At 52.0% G+C, this 19,143-nt stretch overlaps 1 protein-coding gene across 7 annotated transcripts in view; it reads left to right on the top strand.

Moving 5' to 3' along the window:
* SETD5 (SET domain containing 5) overlaps nucleotides 1-19,143 on the top strand; it is a 191,017-nt gene that overhangs the window by 128,487 nt on the left and 43,387 nt on the right. For 4 of the 7 annotated variants that reach the window (XM_050959807.1, XM_050959808.1, XM_050959809.1 and 1 more), the window contains exons 19-20: nucleotides 1,757-1,813; nucleotides 3,964-4,434. In XM_050959807.1, the coding sequence (XP_050815764.1) occupies nucleotides 1,757-1,813; nucleotides 3,964-4,434 (528 nt within the window). Of the gene's footprint in view, nucleotides 1-1,756; nucleotides 1,814-3,963; nucleotides 4,435-19,143 lie in introns of those variants that run through there. The other 3 variants (XM_050959810.1, XM_050959811.1, XM_050959806.1) reach the window with 3 other exon arrangements.

Here is a 19,143-nt window from a genome sequence, read left to right on the forward strand (position 1 = left end):
TCTGCTCTGCAGGATTGCAGAGTCCTTTGCTGATGGGGTCTGTTAGCTTGGTGCTTTCACTTTTACTTTGAGAGCTCTTTGCTGAAAGCTGTTGTAGAGGGAGACTTGTCCAGGCTAGTGGAGAAGATTGTTTAGTATTGAGGAGTAGGAAGAAGGACTGATTCAGTTATACAGCTTGAGCTGGCAATTATCCTTGGGCTCTGCACTGGTACAAGTTGAATGTATGAGGGTCAGTGGCACCATGGATCTCAATAGTCTAGTTACAAACCTCAGTCCTGTGTAAAATAGCGTTAGTTGCTCCTGCTGCTGTGTATGACAGAGAAGAAACTTAGAGCCTACTGGGCTCTGTCTCCCACTTGCCCTTGCTGCCTCTGTTTCCCTCTAGGGAACAAACCTAACAACTTGGTAGACCATAGGCTTCTGTGTTCAAGCTTTATATTTCACTAAATGCAGCTCATTTGTAACATTTCCATTTTAGTGTCTTGTCGGTTTCATTTAGTTACCACCAGTTCTAACTCAAGAGAATGCATCTCACCGTGTATACACACTGTACACTTCAGTCCTATGACCATGGCCCTGGGAGAAGAGAACGGGAGGGAGGGTCTTTTATCTGGTTACTAATAGGACAGGCTCCTCGATTAGAGAACTGGAAATGACCAGACACTGGGTTGATGGGGAATTTGGTGCCTCTTTAAAGCTTGATGTTAACTAGATTTTAGATGGTTCTGAGTGCCACTTTGAGATGCTTCATACTGAATTAATCTGCTGCATCTGCTCTTCTGGGGAGCTTGTCCCACAAACTCCTGAAGCCTCTAGCAGGTCAAGCCCTTATGGACCAAGACTTTAGAGCTAATTCAAGACCAAATGAGATTGGGACCTCAATTTGGATTTGCTTGGGCCAATCAATGTTTGTAGCAGAGACTTGGAGCATAGTATCCTTCATCTGCTTTATCCCTATGGAGTCTGCCCATCCAAAGTCTCCCCAGTTGTCTAAGAAGGTTCTGAAAGTCCTTATCACTTTGGGGTTTTGTATGTACTCCTATCCAGCAGGATCCAGTCAACCACAGCCTCGTCACTGGTAGTGGTACCCTACCTCTGGAAGAGCGTCCCTCTTTCTGACTCTCTGATGGGGATGTTCTCTAACACCAAGTGAAGGTGGAGAGGCTTCTGCATACCATTGCATATGGGTGGATTGCTCTCCCTTGCACTGTATCTAGCTGTGACCTCTGTAGCTCCCTCAGTCAGTTTATACCCATTCGTTTGATAGTAGCTAAGAGGAAACTCATGGTGAATTGAAGGAGCAATTTTTTTTCCCCCTTGTTTGAAGTCTAATACCAACTACAGCATTTGGGGAATTTTCCTTAGGCAAAGCCAGGCTTTCCACTCCAGCCTTTCCCATGTCATTGGACTAAATGCCATACATGGATTTCTCTATATTTCCTGATGTAAACTCTTTAGCTAGCAGCATCAGAAATATAAAGAAATAAATACTTCTGGCTAACATTTCTTCTGTTCTCTGGTTTGGATACTAAGTTGTGGCATGGAACACAATAACCCAGTCCTGTCTTTGTGCTTCCAGGAGGCTTTAGAAACTACTTAACTCATTGAGTCCCCCTCTAATCACTGAGGCGAATTCCTGGGGGTAGTCTCTGTTTAGAATAGCTGTGGCTAACCTCTGTGCTTATTTTTACTTTATTTTATTTTGCTTCTTGACTTTTTAAGTAGATGAATAACAAGATGCTTTTCCCTCCTCTAGAACGTATCCTCCCCTGAGAGTTCCCCTGCGCATAGGCCCGAGTCACTGTCACCCGAGGTAGTTATCACACCATCTCAATTGCACTCTGAGGCTGTGTGTGTGCGTGTGTGCACCAGAGGTTCTGGAGGGTGGGGTGGAGTGAGAATGAGGAGACTGCAGAGGAGAGTGAGAGAACGGGAACGGAGAGGGAGGTGGGGCACCAGTCACAGTAAGAATGCGGAGAAACTGCAGGATTGTCAAGGGAGACTAAAGAAAATAAAGTGGATTTATTTGGAAAACGGATGTATTAATAATACTGCAGATGCTGATGGGAAATGGAGGCAAAATGTGAAGAACCAATGTCTTGGTTATTGAGGTGAAAGGAAAAAGGTCTGGGGATCCTGGAATTCTAATGATTGGCATCAATTTCAGCTCAATAGAAGTGTTTTATAAGGTGTTTACTTCTTGTAGCAGTAAAGGGGAAATTTCGATTGAGGGAGGAATGGGAGAGCCTTGTCCCTGTTTCAACTGAAGGATGTTGGAGCAATGAGAACTCTGTCCAGAACCTTCAGCATCTTCATCACTCGTTGGTTTTGATCAGCTTCTTGGGACAAGGTCATGTACTTGACCTGCTGTGTTCAGACAGAATCATCACCTCACTGCACCCTAAGTCCATCAAGCAAGTACCAGGGGAAAAGTCCAGATAACTGCAAAGCTGGTCTAAAAATGTGAAGAAGTGAAACAGTCATGATTCCACTCCTGGGAACAGAGCTGTAATATAGCAGAGGGTATGCCCTGATTGATGGAGGTGCTATAATACAGTGAAAGGGATGCAGTTGGTACTCATTGCCCAATGTTCCAGGGGACTGTAACGTGGAGGGGGTGCAGCCATGACTCAGTGCAGGAGGTTCCTGGGAGCTGCAATATAGCAGAGGAGATGCGTTGTGATGTAGCAGAAAGGACACAGCCATGTTTTGTCTCCTTAGCACTGTAATAAGAAAAGGGAGTGTACTCCTGTTTCAGTCCTGGAGGTTCCTGGAGTCTGTAATTTAAAGAGAGAATGTATTTGTGTCTTGATTCTGGATGTTCTAGGTGCTGTAAATATAGCAAAGGAGTTGTGGATGTGTTTCAGTGCCAGAGGCTCCTATGGGATGTGATGTGTCAAAGGGGACACAGTTGTGTTCGTTGTCTGAGATTCCCTGAGCTGTAATATAGTGAAAGGTAGGATATTGTCTTGGTGCTGGAGGTTTTCAGGTGCTATCTTGTAAAAGAAGGAATGAAAGTGTGTCAGTGCCCAGAGTTCCCAGGTACTGTGATAGAACAGAGGATGACAGTTGTGTCTCACTACTGTAAGATGCTGAATTATAGTGCAGATGAAATGAATCTGTTTGTACCAGTGGTTCCCAGGTCTTGTGATCAAAGTGATGGCACATGTCTTGGGGTTCCTGAGCAATGTACTGTCATAGTAGAGAGAAGTTGTAGATGGATGCTTGCAGTTTTCATTGTTGGGTATTCGGATAGTCAAGAAGTTGTCTGATAAGACAGCCAGTGAGCAGTGAACGTCCATGAACTGTTCTTCACATTTAGTGGATAGGTAGTTTAATACCATGTGTTAATGTTGCATGGGGCCGGCTGAAGACATCAGTTCTCTTTTAGCGAGCACCTAGGTTTGAGCACTAGGGTCAAGGCTACCCAGTTGGAAGAGAAAAGGCCCAGCAGACTGGACAGCCATGTTTGGATTATTCTGTAATGCTCAATTCCGAGCCATTTTTAGGCTATGTGTACATGGGATTATTTAAAAAAAAACAAAAAACGCAGCTGACATAGGCTTGTGGGACTCATGCTCCGGGGCTGAAAAATTGCTGTGTAGATGCTCAGGCTGGAGCCCAAGCTCTGGGACCCTCCACCTTTGTAGGAACCCAGGACTCAGACTCCAGCCTGAGCTCGAACATCTGCACTGCAGTTTTTAGCCCTGCAGCCCGAGTCAGCTGGCCTGGGCCAGCCGCAGCTGTGCCGTGGGGATTCGATCCCCATGTTAGATGAACCTTAAAAGGCTTCAGAGCAGTGCAAGAAAGGACCCAGGGGGATCAAGAGAGGAGCTGGAAAGGAGTGAGTTGTCTTTGGAGCAAGTGTTTCCTGACTTTAAAAGTTTCTCTCCCCACCTGTGTCTACCCCTTCTCCTGATTTCCCCTCCCTCTCCCACCCCATGTCTTTGTTGGGTTTTCTAGCTCTGCCTTCGAACGGATCTGGATTTGGCAAAAGTGGGCTACCTGGATTCCAGTGCTAACACCTGTCCAGAGAGGCCATCGCTGCTGAGCTCGGGCCACTGTGATCTGGCTCCACAGTCCTCCATTCACTTCACTTCTGAGACCAACTTCCCAGGAAAGAGTGGGGAGGCACAGCTGCTGCTAAGAAGCTCCGATCAGGCTTTTCGGACAGAGTTTAATTTAATGTATGCCTTCTCCCCTTTGAACGCTATGCCCCGTGTAGATGGATTGTTGCGGGCTTCCCCTCAGGTGGGAGACAGGAAGCCCCTGAGTTCAGAAGGGGGATGTTGCAGTTCTCCTGCAGATGGATACTTCAGCAGACATGAGCCGGGGCTTCTTAAAGAAACATTGCATGGATCCATGTCTCCTGGTGGTGAGAGAGTTTGTGAAGGAGTAAAATCTGCTCCCCAAAACCCACCACAGAGGAAAAAGGCAAGTATTCCCTGCTAAAGAAATCACAGATGACACTAAATTGAGAGGAGTGGTAAATACTAGTGAGGGGAGGAATAACTTAAAGGATCTAGACCAGAGGTTCTCAAACTGGGGTTCGGGACCCCTCAGGGGGTCACAAGGTTATTACTGGGGGTCGCGAGCTGTCAGCCTCCACTCCAAACCCCACTTTGCCTCCAGCATTTATAATGGTGTTTGTTTTTAATTTTTTGGGGGGGTTGCACTCAGAGGCTTGCTATGTGAAAGGGGTCAACAGTACAAAAGTTTGAGAACCACGGATCTAGAGAGAGTAGAACCATTTGCAGAAATAGCTAAAATGAGGTACAACTTGGAAAAATGAAGCTAATACGTCTGGGGGAAAATAATCCAAACTCCCGTGCTGACTGGGAGTGAAAAAAGACTGAGGCAGAGACCTGGGGAACGGAGGCAGCAAGTTGGGCAAGATTTTGAAATGAGGTATGACAGCAGAAGGGCCAATGAGAAGTATCATGTCCAGGAGCAGGGAAAGAAGAGTGCTACAGTTTCACCTTGGTGGAATAGGAATAGCTTGCCTAGGTGACGATCAAGCTGGGCTGTCACACTAGCTTCCTACAGCAGATCTTATAGAAAAACATCCAATATTGATTTTAAAACTAGCAGTGATGGAGAATCCAGTGCAGCCCTTGATAAATTGTTCCAGTGGTTAATTACTCTCATTACAAATATATGCCTCGCTGGCAGGCAGAATTATCTAGCTTCAACGTCCAGCCATTGGATCATGTTACATGTGTGTCTGTTAGACTGAAGAACCGATTATTAAATGTTTGCTCTTTGAGTGCTTGCTCATGTCGATTCCATTCTAGGTGTGCATGTGCCCACATGTGCGATTGTCAGAAATTTTTGCCTTAGTGGTATCCATAAGGTCGGCAGTGGTGCCCCCTTGAGTGCCGTGCTCATGTGCCAGTATATCAGGCGCTGCTGACCCTCTCAGTTCCTTCTTACTGTCCACGGTGTTTAGTCGGAGTGCCTTTCCTTGCATTGCAAGGGCTAGCAGGTTGTCTTTTACTGACTTGTAAATAGTTTGTTGTTGTTAAGTAGTTGTTAAGTGTAGTTAGTAATTAACAGTTAGTCCCAGCAGGGACTTTGTCGCAAGCGGGGCCTTCCCCGATCTCCTGGGTTTAAACCCTGTGCAGACTGTAACAGGCCTATGCCAGTAAGTGACCCCCCACAGCAGCTGCCTCAAGTGCTTAGGGGAGTCACACGTTAGAGACAAGTGCTGAATTTGTAAAAACTTCCAGCTCCACATGCAGAAGGAGCAGGATATTTGGCTATAGGCTCTTCTGGAGTCCACCCTTCATCTGGCTTCCATACCCTCCTGCCAGAACTCGCTGAGTGCCTCAGTGCACCCCCAGCACTGGGCTCTGCCCAGCACCATTCTCCATTGCTGGTGCCCAAAAATAAGACCAAAAAGCATGGCTCCCTGGCACCGGGAAAAAAGGCCATGGGTCATCAGCAAGGGACACACGTTGGGCCACCTAGCCACTCCAGAGCTGCATGCTTATATCTTCCTGGTTGGAGCCTTTAGCCCTGTGAAAGGTCCACCACCAACTCCCAGGAGCAGAATGGGACCAAAAACCCTAGTGGCACCAACACCTTCACAGGCTCCCCCGGCGCTGAGAGTGCAAAGGCCTCCACCCACACTGCTGCGGCAGCATGTGCCTCAGAAACCGGCAGAGGCTCCCCACAAGGGCACGCCAGCTGCTAAGACCCCTCGGGGGCGGTGAAGCACTGCCGATCCCCTGAGATAAAGCAGCACTCTCCATGTTCACGCTGGAGTCGCAGCCCAGATTCTCTGGGGCTCACCCTCGGTCACCGGCACTGCAGTCACTGCCGTCTCGACACGGATTGCCTACAGCAAGACGCTGGCCTCCATCCTACTGACGCCACTTGCCCTCCCGTCAGTCTTCTCGGCACAGGTCCCGGTCACCTGCCTTGTGGAGCACCCCTAGTTGTGTCTCTAGTTCCCTTCGCTCCAGGCCCCGGTCTGCGATGGTCAACAAACAAACCCAGGTGTCGATGGCTCCTCCGTGGTCACCAGAAGGGGAGTCCTCTGGCACAGAAGCCCAATTCAGCTGCTCGCCTAAACTGCACCAGCACAAATGGGCATCTGAGGCCACATCAACAGCGCTGACTTGGCAGCATGGCCAGTGACCAGAACAGTGGCCTTATTGGGGTGTATGGGGAGTACCAGTTGTAGCGATGCCCCTTTCACACTGTTCATTGACCGCCGCCTCGGAACAACAGTTGGCAGCACTAATGGCACCAGGCTCTGTGCACGAGGTGCGCTGGGTGGTCAAGGCAGAGGCACTGCCCATTCCTAAGTCTCCCTCCCCTCTGGAAGAAGATGCCCTGGAGCCTTCGCCAGCAGTGCAGTCATCATCCTTGTCCCCAGATGATTGCAAGATCTAGAGGGGCCAGCCCACTGGACGATTTCAAAGAACACCAGGCCCTGCTGTGTCGGGTGGCCGAGAACTTGGGCCTGGAGGTAGAGGAAATGGCTGAGCAGGCAGACGCCTTGTTTAATGTCCTGTCAGCCTCTACCTCAACCCATGTCGCACTACTGGTGCATGACGGTGTCCTTAAGATTGCCAAGGGCCTCTGGCAAACTTCTTCCTCCATTGCTCCCAGCTCAAAAATACTTTGTCCCGGCCAAGGGGTTTGAATACCTCTATACCCACACTTCCCTGGGCTCGCTGGTGGTCTCTGTGGCCAATGAAAGAGACAAGAAGGGCATACTAGTTCAACCCCCAAGAATAAAGACGCCAAATGGTTGGATCTGTTTGAAAGAAAAATTTATTTGACAGCCAGTTTGCAGTTCCGGATGGCAAACCATCAGGCCCTCTTGAGCCATTACAACTTTAATTTATGGGACCCCTCAGTAAGTTCAAGGAGTCCCTTTCTCAGAGTTTGGGCTAGGAATTTGGCACCCTGATGTAGAAGGGCACTGCGGCTGCCACTTACTCCCTCCAGATGGTGTGGGACGTGGCAGACTTGGCAGCCAGGGTAGTCACATCAGCAATGGTAATGAGGCCCAGCTCCTGACATTAGACTGCAGGTCTCTCCCAAGAGATGCAGAGCTCCACTCAGGACCTCCAATTCGATGGGAATGGTCCCTTTTCCAACCAGATGGATGCAGGGCTGCATGGACTAAAGGACACCAGGACTACCCTTTGCTCACTGGGCATGCATACACTGCAACCTGCAGGAAGGGACAGAGATACTAGTTTCAGCCGCCATCGCCCTTTCTCCTCTTGCTCTCCCACAAAGCACTGGCTCAGCAAAACACCCCAGGAGCCAGAAGTGCTCGTTTTGAGGGTGCAGTTGAGAGCAACACCCCAGTCACCTTCCAGGATCCACCCTGCTCTTTCCTCAACTGTCTTCGTCCCTTCTGTTTGGCCTAGTCCCAAGTTACCTTGGACCATTGGATGCTGGACATAGTGTCTCACTGTTACACCCTTGCAATTTTCGGCTGCCCCTCCTGCTTCAGGGACCCTTCTCATGAGCAACTCCTTGTTTAAGAGGTTGAGAACCTCCTGCACCTGGGGGCAGTTGAGGAGGTCCCTCAGGAAATGAAGGGAAAGGGGTTCTATTTCCACTGCTTCCTAATCCCAAAAGCAAAAGGGGGCCTCAGACCCATTCTAGACCTGCGACACCTTAACAAGACTCTCACAAAGTTGAAGTTTTGCATGATTTCCCTGGCGTCCTCCATCCCCTCCCTGGATCTGGGGGACTGGTATGCTGCCCTCCACTTGGAGGACGCCTATTTCCATACTCCAAGATCTCAGATGTTCCCTCTGTTTTATAGTGGGTGAATGCCATTTCCAGTTTACGGCACTCCCCTTTCATGGCCTCTCATTGGCTCCAGGGTCTTCATGAAATGAATGGCACCAGTGGCCGCTTACCTCAGACATCAAGGGTCTTCCCATGTCTTGATAACTGGCTCGTCAAGGGCAGGTATCAGAATCAAGTTCAGAGAAGCCTCGATCTGTTGTTTTCCACCTGCCGTGGTCTGGGCCTGTTGATAAATGAGAAAAAAATCACCTTAAGGCTACGTAATTCCCTATGTAAAAGGATAAATGGACACAAGTCAGATATTAGGAATGGCAATATAGAAAAACCTGTAGGAGAACACTTCAATCTACCTGGACACACACTAGCAGATTTAAAGATGGCCATCCTGCAGCAAAAAATCTTCAGACTTCAAAGAGAAACTGCTGAGCTTCAGTTCATTTGCAAATTTGACACCATCAGCTCAGGATTAAACAAAGACTGTGAATGGCTTGCCAATTACAAAACCAGTTTCTCCTCCAGTTAGTGTTCACACCTCAACTGCTAGAAGAGGGCCTCATCCTCCCTGATTGAACTAACCTCGTTATCTCTAGACTGATTCTTGCCTGCATATTTATACCTGCTTCTGGAAACTTCCACTCCATGCATCTGGCAAAGTGGATATTCACCCATGAAAGCTTATGCTCCAGTACGTCTGTTCGTCTATAAGATGCCTCAGGACTCTTTGTCGCTTTTTACAGATCCAGACTTACATGGCTACCCCTCTGATACTTGACACCTTAAGGCTAGTTCAACACATAGAGTTCATAGGGGAGGTTCTCAACTCCATGCTAGCCAGAGGCTTTCTCTCAGAGGCGCGTTTACAGACCTGATCTCCCATGTCAAGAACCACAGCTCACCCCTGCATCTGGTTGTTGGGCCACATGGCTGCCTGTACATATGTAGTCAGTCATGCCCAGCTCCACCTTTGGCCTCTGCAAGGGTGGCTGGCATCAGTTTACACCCACAACAAACACGATCTAGGCTGGGTGATCAGGGTGCTGGATTGCATCCTATCATCTCTGGATTGGTGGTTGAGCCGCGGGTCGGTGTTGAAAGGAGTCCATCCTCATCACTGACTCTGGTCTCTGATGCTTCGGACCTGGGCTGGGGAGCCGGGCTGGGGAGCCCAGCTGGGCCAGCTGAGCGTCCAGGGCCAATGGTTGCGGGACAATCTGGCCCTCCATATCAATGTCAGGGAGCTCAGAGCGATTTGCCTAGCCTGCCAGGCGTTCTTGCCCCACTTGAGGAGCAAGGTGGTGCAGGTCCTGACAGACAATACTGCCGCAACATATTACATCAACAGACAGGGCAGAGCCAGGTCGTCAACCCTTTACCAAGAAGCTGTCAGCCTTTGGGACTTCTGTGTGCAGCAGGCCATTCATCTGGTAGCCGCACACCTGCCCGGGACCAGAAATGTGCTAGCAGATCACCTCAGCAGAACCTTCTTGTCTCGTCACAAGTGGTCGCTCCATCAGGTGCCAGCCAGTATGATCCCCCGAAAGTGGGGAACTCCCCAGGTGGACTTGTTCGCGTCCCTCTAAAACAGGAAATGCCACGTGTTCTGTTCACTCCGGGTGATGGACAGAGTTCTTCTTCAAGTGATTGCTCACATCCATTCCAGTTAGGTGTGCGCGCCGTGCGTGCACGTTCGTCGGAAACTTATTACCCTAGCAACTCCAGTGAGCCGGCAGGTCGCCCCCTAGAGTGGCGCCGCTATGGCGCTCGATATATACCCTTGCCGGCCCACCCGCTCCTCAGTTCCTTCTTACCGCCGTGTCGGTCGTTGGAACTCTGGAGCGCGGCATAGCTGTCCTCCACGTCCCTAGCTCTCCTTGTTAACTACCGTTATTACTACAGTTGTTAGTTAGTCGTTAAGTATAGTTAGTTAATTAGTTGTAGTGTAAATAGTTTTTGTATATAGTTGTTCGCCGGTCTGGGCTGTAGCCCTTCCCGGCACCCGGCACCGGGCTCATGCCTGGTTCGCCGGGCTTTAAGCAGTGTGCGGCCTGTAGAAAGCCTATGCCAACCAGCGACCCCCACGACGCGTGTCTAAAGTGCCTGGGGGAATCGCACAGGTCGGACAAGTGCCGCATTTGCAAGGCTTTTAAGCCCAGGACAAAGAAGGAGAGAGACCAGAGACTCAGGACTCTCCTAATGGAGGCGGCACTTGACCCAGCAGCTTCACAGGCCGTGATCTCGACGCCGGCACCGGATCGCACCGGCACCGGAAAGACTCCCCGGCACCGACCTTCCCCGGCACCGGGTGCAGAAGCGAGACCATCAACGTCTGCTACTCCAGCCAGGCAGACCCGAATGGAGCGCCCGGCATCGACATCGGCCGCGGCGCTACCGGCACCGTCGACTCCGGGCCCGGTGGGTCCGTCGAGTCCGGTACCGCCAAGCTCCCCCATAAGATCTGAGGTTGAGCTATTGGTCCCATCCACTCCGGAGACCTTCGCCTCGGCATGGGACCTTATCGCCCTGACTGAGTCTTCTCAGCCGCCACCCCCGGTACCTCCGGTGCGGGTAGCATCTAGGGGCAAGCCCATGATGACGGCACCGTCTCGGGGCTCGCGCTCGCGATCGAGGTCCCGACACCACGGTCGCTCGAGATCCCGCCGCCGCTCGCAGTCCCGGCACCGCTCCCCTCGGCGGTACCGGTCGCACTCGCGGCACCGATCGACCTCCAGACGGTCGCGGTCTGACTCCAGCCGTCGATACCGGCACCGTGACTCTAGGAGCCAGTCTCGCCGTCACTCACCGCGCCGGTCGACCTCCCGGCACCGAGCTGGTGGCAGGTCCCAGTCCCGGTCGACCTCCCGGCACCACGTCGGTGGCAGGTCCTGGTCCCGATCCCGGCACCGAAGCAGCGGCAGGTACCGATCCAGATCCCGGCACCGAGACAGAACCCGGTTCTTATCCCGGTGCCGCTATGACTCCCGGTACCGATCCCCGGCACCGAGAACATCTTCGGTGCCGAACCGCGCAGACTCTTATCAGCCGCGGTCGGCCCCGCCATGGCTTTCTAGACAGCCGTCGGTGTCGTCTCAAGCGGACAGCGTGTATGCGCTGGGCACCGACAGGCAGGCGGCATTATTTCAGGACCCTCCGCAACAGGACCAGGGTCCGCAGCAGTGGGGGTTTTGGACACCCTGGGCATACCATCAAGCCCAGGGCCCCCAACAGCTTCCTTCTAGGCCTGCAACGGCGGAGCACAGGGTGCCGTAGGCTTCGTTGTCTCGCCCCCCTCCCTCCCCTGATGGAGAGGAAGGATCGAAGCAGCAAGACCCTGGTCTTGCTCCTGAGACAGAGGCGAGGGCTGAGGGGGACCCCCCACTGGACACTTTCTTACCAGGGGTCTCCTCATCCTCCTCCCCCGACGAAGCGGTGGCTGGCACTTCCTCCAGTAGCCCTCCTCCGCTAGATCTCAGGGCGCACCAAGACCTCCTTAGGCGAGTAGCACAAAATCTGAGCTTGCAAGCCGAGGAGGTCTCTGAGATCGAGGACCCCATCGTCACCATCCTCTCATCTGATGCTCCCACCAGGGTCGCCCTACCCTTCATTAGGACGATCCAGGCCAACGCCAATACAATCTGGCAGTCACCGGCCTCCATCCCCCCTACGGCGAGGGGCGTCGAGAGGAAGTACATGGCCCCCTCCAAGGGCTACGAGTACCTCCACGTCCACCCGACACCGTGTTCCCTGGTGGTGCAGTCGGTGAACGAGAGGGAGCGCCACGGACAGGAAGCTCCAGCCCCCAAATCCAAAGAGGCCAGGCGTATGGACCTCCTCGGCCGCAAGGTCTATTCGGCTGGGGCCCTTCAGCTCAGGGTTTCAAATCAGCAAGCCCTTCTCAGCAGATAGGCTTTTAACTCATGGGTGGCAGCGGACAAATTCAAAGAGCTGCTGCCACAGGAGGCCCGTCAGGAATTTGCGGCCATTCTGGACGAGGGCAAGAAGGTTGCACGAACCTCGTTGCAGGCCTCTTTGGACGCTGCAGACTCTGCTGCCCGCACCCTCGCCTCGGGGGTAACGATGCTCCGTATCTCCTGGCTTCAGGTCTCTGGCCTTCCACCGGAGCTCCAATACACCATCCAGGACCTCCCGTTCGAAGGCTAGGGCCTGTTTTCAGAAAAGACAGACCCCAGACTCAAAAGTCTTAAAGACAATCGGGCCATTGTGCGCTCCCTCGGGATGCACATGCCGGGAACGCAGCGCAGACCCTTCCGGCCACAGCAGCAACAGCAGCGCAGGCCATACCCCCAGTTCCGCCAACGGCAGGACCTTAATAGGCGCCGTGGCAGGAATGGAAGGCGTAGACATTCGGGGAACCAAGGGGGGCAGAATCAAAGCTCCTCTAAGCCCCCGCCTGGGCCCAAGCCTTCGTTTTGAAGGTGCGCCCGAGGGCGCAGTAACAGTTTTCCCCACGGATCCTTCCCCCCCGTTTTCCAACCGCCTTTCATTTTTCCTCCCAGCGTGGACCCAAATAACATCGGACCGCTGGGTCTAACGCACGGTGCAGATGGGATACCGCCTGCAGTTTATATCATTTCCTCCTTCCCGCCCCCCTTCCTCGTCCCTCTTCAGGGACCCCTCTCACGAGCAATTCCTTCGGCAGGAGGTACAGACGCTCCTCAACAAAGGAGCTATAGAGGCGGTTCCGGAAAACGAGAAAGGCAAGGGGTTTTATTCCCGCTACTTTCTGATCCCCAAGGCCAAGGGAGGCCTCAGGCCTATCCTCGACCTGCGAGAGCTCAACAAATACCTAGTGAAGTTGAAGTTCCGCATGGTATCCCTGGGGACCATTATCCCATCCCTGGATCCGGGAGACTGGTACACCGCCCTCGACATGCAGGACGCTTATTTTCACATTGCCATTTGGCCACACCACAGACGTTTCCTTCGATTCATGGTGGGCCGCCTTCACTACCAATTTGCAGTCCTCCCATTTGGCCTTTCTACGGCTCCAAGGGTATTCACAAAATGCATGGCCGTCGTTGTGGCACATCTTCGGCGCAGTCGTATCCACGTGTTCCCTTACCTAGACGATTGGTTAATTCGGGGCACGTCGGAGCTACAGGTTTGCAGCCACGTCCGCAGGATCACCGGCCTGTTTGCTACTTTGGGCCTTATGATCAATGTAGACAAGTCCACCCTGCTCCCCACGCAGAGGGTGGAGTTCATCGGGGCCGTCCTGGACTCCACCGTAGCCAGGGCTCTTCTGCCGTTACCAAGGTTCCAGGCGTTGTCGGCGATCGTTCAGCGATTGCGGGCAGCCCCCTTAACATCAATACGGACATGTCTAACCCTGTTAGGCCACATGGCAGCATGCACATTTGTGACCAGTTACGCTCGGCTCCGCATGAGGCCCCTCCAGTTGTGGCTCATCGCACATTACCGACCGGCAAGGCAACCACTAGACATGCTGATCACAATCCCCCAGGGGGTGTTGGATTCTCTCAGCTCGTGGCTAGACCAGTCCGTAGTGTGCGCGGGGCTCCCATTCCACCCACCCCAGCCCTCGGTGTCCCTAACGACGGATGCCTCAGATCTCGGCTGGGGGGCCCACCTGGGATCCCTGAGAACACAGGGCCTGTGGTCCCCGCAGGAGGTGAAGCTGCACATCAACATGCGGGAGTTGAGAGCGGTCCGCCTTGCTTGTCAAACGTTCTGTCACCAGCTTCGGGGTCGTTGTGTCGCGGTGTTTACCGACAACACGACGACCATGTACTATATCAACAAGCAGGGCGGCACCAGATCCTCTCCCCTATGTCACAAGGCGATGCAACTCTGGGACTTTTGTGTAGCCTACTCCATTCACCTCACGGCTTCCTTCCTCCCCGGAGTACGGAACACGCTGGCGGACCGCCTGAGCAGATCCTTCCTCTCACACGAGTGGTCCCTTCGCCCGGACGTCGCCCTCTCGATCTTCCAGAGGTGGGGTTATCCCCGTGTGGACCTCTTCGCGTCCGGGGGGAACAGGAAATGCCAGGTGTTCTGCTCTTTTCAGGGCAGGGAGCCCGGGTCTATAGCGGATGCCTTCCTTATTCCGTGGACGACCCACTTGTACTACGCGTTTCCCCCGTTCCCGCTGGTCCACAGGGTCCTTCTGAAGGTGCGCAGGGACAGGGCTCGTGTGATCATGGTAGCCCCGGCGTGACCCAGGCAGCATTGGTACCCCATGTTGCTGGACCTTGCCATAGCCGACCCAGTTCCCCTGCCCCTTCACCCGGACCTGATCACCCAGGAACACGGGACTCTCTGTCACCCGGACCTGCAGTCGCTGCACCTAGCGGCGTGGTTCCTGCGTGGCTGACCAGCTCTGAACTGCGCTGCTCCACCCCGGTACGGGAGGTACTCTTGGGCAGCAGGAAGCCTTCCACTAGGGCGACATACTCGGCCAAGTGGAAGCGTTTCTCCTGTTGGTGCGTGGAGAAAGGTCTCCGCCCTATGGAAGTTTCAGTGGCCAATATTTTAGACTATATTTGGTCCCTCAAACAACAGGGCCTGGCGTTATCGTCTTTGCGGGTCCACCTGGCAGCTGTCTCCACCTTTCACCCGGGTGGGGATGGCCGCTCCGTTTTTTCTCACCCGACGGTGACTAGATTCCTGAAGGGGCTGGAACGTTTGTACCCTAACGTCCGACTCCCTGCTCCAACCTGGGATCTTAACCTGGTGTTGTCTCGGCTCATGGGGCCCCCCTTCGAGCCGTTAGCTACTTGCTCCCTACTCTATCTCTCTTGGAAGACTGCCTTTCTAGTAGCTATCACCTCAGCTAGACGGGTGTCGGAACTCCGGGCTCTCGTGGTAGACCCCCCGTATACAGTCTTCCATAAAGATAAGGTGCAGCTGAGGTCACACCCTGCCTTTCTCCCCAAGGTGGTCTCAGCCTTCCACGTCAACCAAGAGATATTCCTCCCGGTTTTTTTTCCCAAAACCTCACTCTTCAGGCAGGGAGCAACAGCTCCACTCGCTTGATGTCCGTAGGGCTCTCGCGTTCTATGTGGAGAGGACCAAACCGTTCCGCAAATCCCCCCAGCTTTTCGTGGCAGTAGCGGACCGCATGAAGGGGCTTCCCATTTCCTCGCAGAGGTTATCCTCATGGGTAACGTCCTGTATCAGGACCTGCTATGAGCTGGCCCACGTTCCTACGGGCCGTGTGACTGCGCATTCTACCAGGGCGCAGGCGTCGTCGCTGGCTTTCCTCGCCCGTGTGCCCATCCAGGAAATCTGTCGGGCAGCGACCTGGTCATCGGTCCACACCTTTGCTTCCCACTACGCCCTGGTCCAGCAGTCAAGAGAGGACGCGGCCTTCGGATCTGCAGTGCTCCATGCCGCGACGTCTCACTCCGACCCCACCGCCTAGGTATGGCTTGGGATTCACCTAACTGGAATGGATGTGAGCAATCACTCGAAGAAGAAAAGACGGTTACTCACCTTTGTAACTGTTGTTCTTCGAGATGTGTTGCTCACATCCATTCCACACCCGCCCTCCTTCCCCACTGTCGGAGTAGCCGGCAAGAAAGAACTGAGGAGCGGGTGGGCCGGCATGGGTATATATCGAGCGCCATGGCGGCGCCACTGCAGGGGGCGACCTGCCGGCCCACTGGAGTTGCTAGGGTAAAAAGTTTCCGACGAACGTGCACGCGCGGCGCGCACACCTAACTGGAATGGATGTGAGCAACACATCTCGAAGAACAACAGTTACAAAGGTGAGTAACCGTCTTTTCCCTGTCAGAGGCTTTCCTGCTATCCTTATCGTGATAGCCCCCGAGTGACCTTGCCAGCACTGGTTCAGCATGAGGCTGGACCTTTCAGTAGCCGAGCCACTGCGACTCCCTCTCTGGCCAGACCGGCTCTCTCAGAACCCCAGCAGTCTCCTGCACCCAAACCTGGAGGCATTATACTTAACAGTGAGGCTGCTGCATGATTGAATGTGGAAGAGCAGGAATGTTCAGCCCACGTGCAAAGGGTCTTGCTGGTTAGTAGAAAGCACTGCACCAGAGCAACTTACCTGGCCAAGTAGAAAAGATTCACGTGCTGGGCCTCAGAATGACACGTCCTAGCTGAGCAGGCCTCGTTGCAGCTGATCCTGAACTATCTTCTGCACCTCAAACTTCAGGGCTTGTCTCTGTTGTCAGTCAGGTCCATCTGGCTGCTATTTCGGCTTTCCACCCTCCATTCCAAGGCAGGTCAATCTTCGCTCATGACATGACGGCCCGGTCTGGAAAGGTCTGGCGCATCTTGGATCCGGTCCCTTCCTGGGATTTGAATCTCATGTTGTCGAGGCTGATGAGGTCTCCCTTCAAACCTCTGGCTTCCTGCTCTCTTCTCCTTCTCTCCTGTAAGGTTGCATTCCTGGTGGCGGTTACATCCGCCCACAGTGAGACTGAGATCAGAGTGCTTACGTCAGAACCACCCTATACCGTGTTCTACAAAGATAAGGTCCAGCTGCGGCCACACTAGGCATTCCTGCCCAGAGTAGTTTCCCAGTTTCGTACCAGCCAGGACATTTTCTTACTGGTCTTCTTTCTGAAGCCCCATAAATCCGAAGAGGGGCACAGGTTATACACCCTGGATGTCTGGAGGGCACTGGCTTTCTATATCAGTAGTACACGGTTGTTCCAGAAATCAGTGCAGCTGTTCATGGTAGTGGCAGACAAGACGAAAGGTCACCCTATGTCTGCTCAAAGGATTTTGTCCTGGATCGCAGCCTGCATCCGATGCTGCTATGAGCTGGCGTAATCTGCCAGCAATAGTCAAAGCACAGTCGACTAGAGCACAAGCGTTATCTGCAGCCTTCTTAGCCCAGATGCCAATCCAGGAGATCTGTAACGCTGCTTACCTGGTCATCCGTTCACACATTTATGTCCCATTATGTGCTGATCCAGCAGGCCTGGGACGATGCTGGCTTCAGCAGGGCGGTGCTGCAAGCTGCAAGATCGTGAACTGCGAGCCCCCTCCATTGGCACTGCTTGTGAGTCACCTAGAATGGAATCGACATGAGTAAGCACTCGAAGGGAAAAACAGTTATCTACCTTTAATAACTGTTGTTCTTTGAGATGTGTTGCTCATGTCCATTCCATTACCCTGCTTCCTGCCCCTCTGTCGGAGTTGTCAGCAAGAAGGAACTAAAATGGCTTAAGGTTGGTGGTGCCTGATATACTGGCGCATGAGTGCAGCACTCAAGGGGGTGCCACTGCTGACCCTGCAGATACTGCTAAGGTAAAAATCTCCAGCGACCATGCACGTGGGCACGTGCACACCTAGAATTGAATGGATCATGAGCAACACATCTTGACGAACAGTTATAAAATGTAGGTAACCATTTTTTCCCCATTTAGGGCTGTATAGACTAATCAAGATGCCCCCCATCCTCTTTGTTAAGCTAAGTAGATGGAGCTCCTGGAGTCTATCACTATAAGGCATGTTTTTCTAATCCTTTAATCATTCTCATGCTCTTCTTTGAACCCTCTCCAATTTATCAACATCTATCTTGAATTGTGGGCACCAGAACTGGACACAGTATTCCAGCAGCAGTCACACCAGTGCCAAATAACTGAGGTAAAATAACCTCTCTACTCCTACTCAAAATTCCCCTGTTTATGCATGCCAAGATCATGTTAGCTCTTTTGGCCTCTGTTTTATACTGGAATTTCAGATTTGCCTGATTATCCACCAAAATCCCCAAATCTTTTCAGAGTCACTGCTTCCCTGAATAGACTTCTTGTCTGCCCCTGCCCCCATCCTGTAAGTATACCCTACTTTCTTTATTCCTGGACGTATGAATTGACATTTAGAGGTATTCAAATCACACCCAGTGCCCAGTTTACTAAGTGATCCAGATCACCCTAAGTCAGTGATCTGTGCTTTTCATTATTTACCACTCCCCCATTTTTTGTGTCATCTGTCATCAGTGATTTTATGTTTTCTTCCAGGTCATTGATAGAAACGTTAAATAGCGTAGGGCCAAGAACCACACCCCGCAGGGCCCCACTGGAAACACACCCACTCAGTGATGATTCCCTATTTAATGTTAGCCAGTCTTTAATTCATTTAATGTTGCCATGTTAATTTTTTCATCAAAAGACCATGTGGTACCAAGTCTACGTATATTTTGTCAACCAAATTTGTAAACCCATCAAAAAAAGACATCAAGTTAGTTGGTTTGACAGAATTTATTTTCCCAAAACCCATGTTGATTTGTATTAATTACATTACCCTCTTTTAGTTTATTATTAATTAGCTCCCATATCAGCTGCTCTGTTATCTTGTCCAGGATCAATGTCAGGCTTACAAGTCTATAATTGTCCATTTGCCCTTTTTAAAAATTGGCACGTTGGTTTTCTTCCAGTCTTCCGAACCTGCCCCGTTGCTCCAAAACTTAGGCAGAAGGGATAGCTCAGTGATTTGAGCAGTGGCCTGTTAAACCTAGGGTTGTGAGTTCAGTCCTTGAGGGGGCCATTTAGGAATATGAGACAAAAATCTGTTGGTTTAAACGGGGATTGGCCCTGCCTTGAGCAGGGGATTGAACTAGATGATCTGCGGTCCCTTCCAACCCTGATATTCTGTGAAAATAAACCTTAACGGTCCAGTGAGCTCCTCAGTCAGCTCTTTTAAAACTCTTGGATGCAAGTTATCTGGAACTGCTGATTTTTAAAATGTCTAATTTTGATAGCTTCTGTTTAATATCCTCCAGATAGTCTAAAGGAATGGAAAGAGAGTTATCATATGAGACTATGTAATGTGTTTTTCCCCCCCAAATACAGTTGACTCACAGGATCCTTTGCTTTGTGCCTTTGACAAAAAATCATGAGTATG

Source organism: Gopherus flavomarginatus, chromosome 6, assembly GCF_025201925.1.
Source record: "Gopherus flavomarginatus isolate rGopFla2 chromosome 6, rGopFla2.mat.asm, whole genome shotgun sequence".
Lineage (NCBI taxonomy): Eukaryota > Metazoa > Chordata > Testudines > Testudinidae > Gopherus > Gopherus flavomarginatus.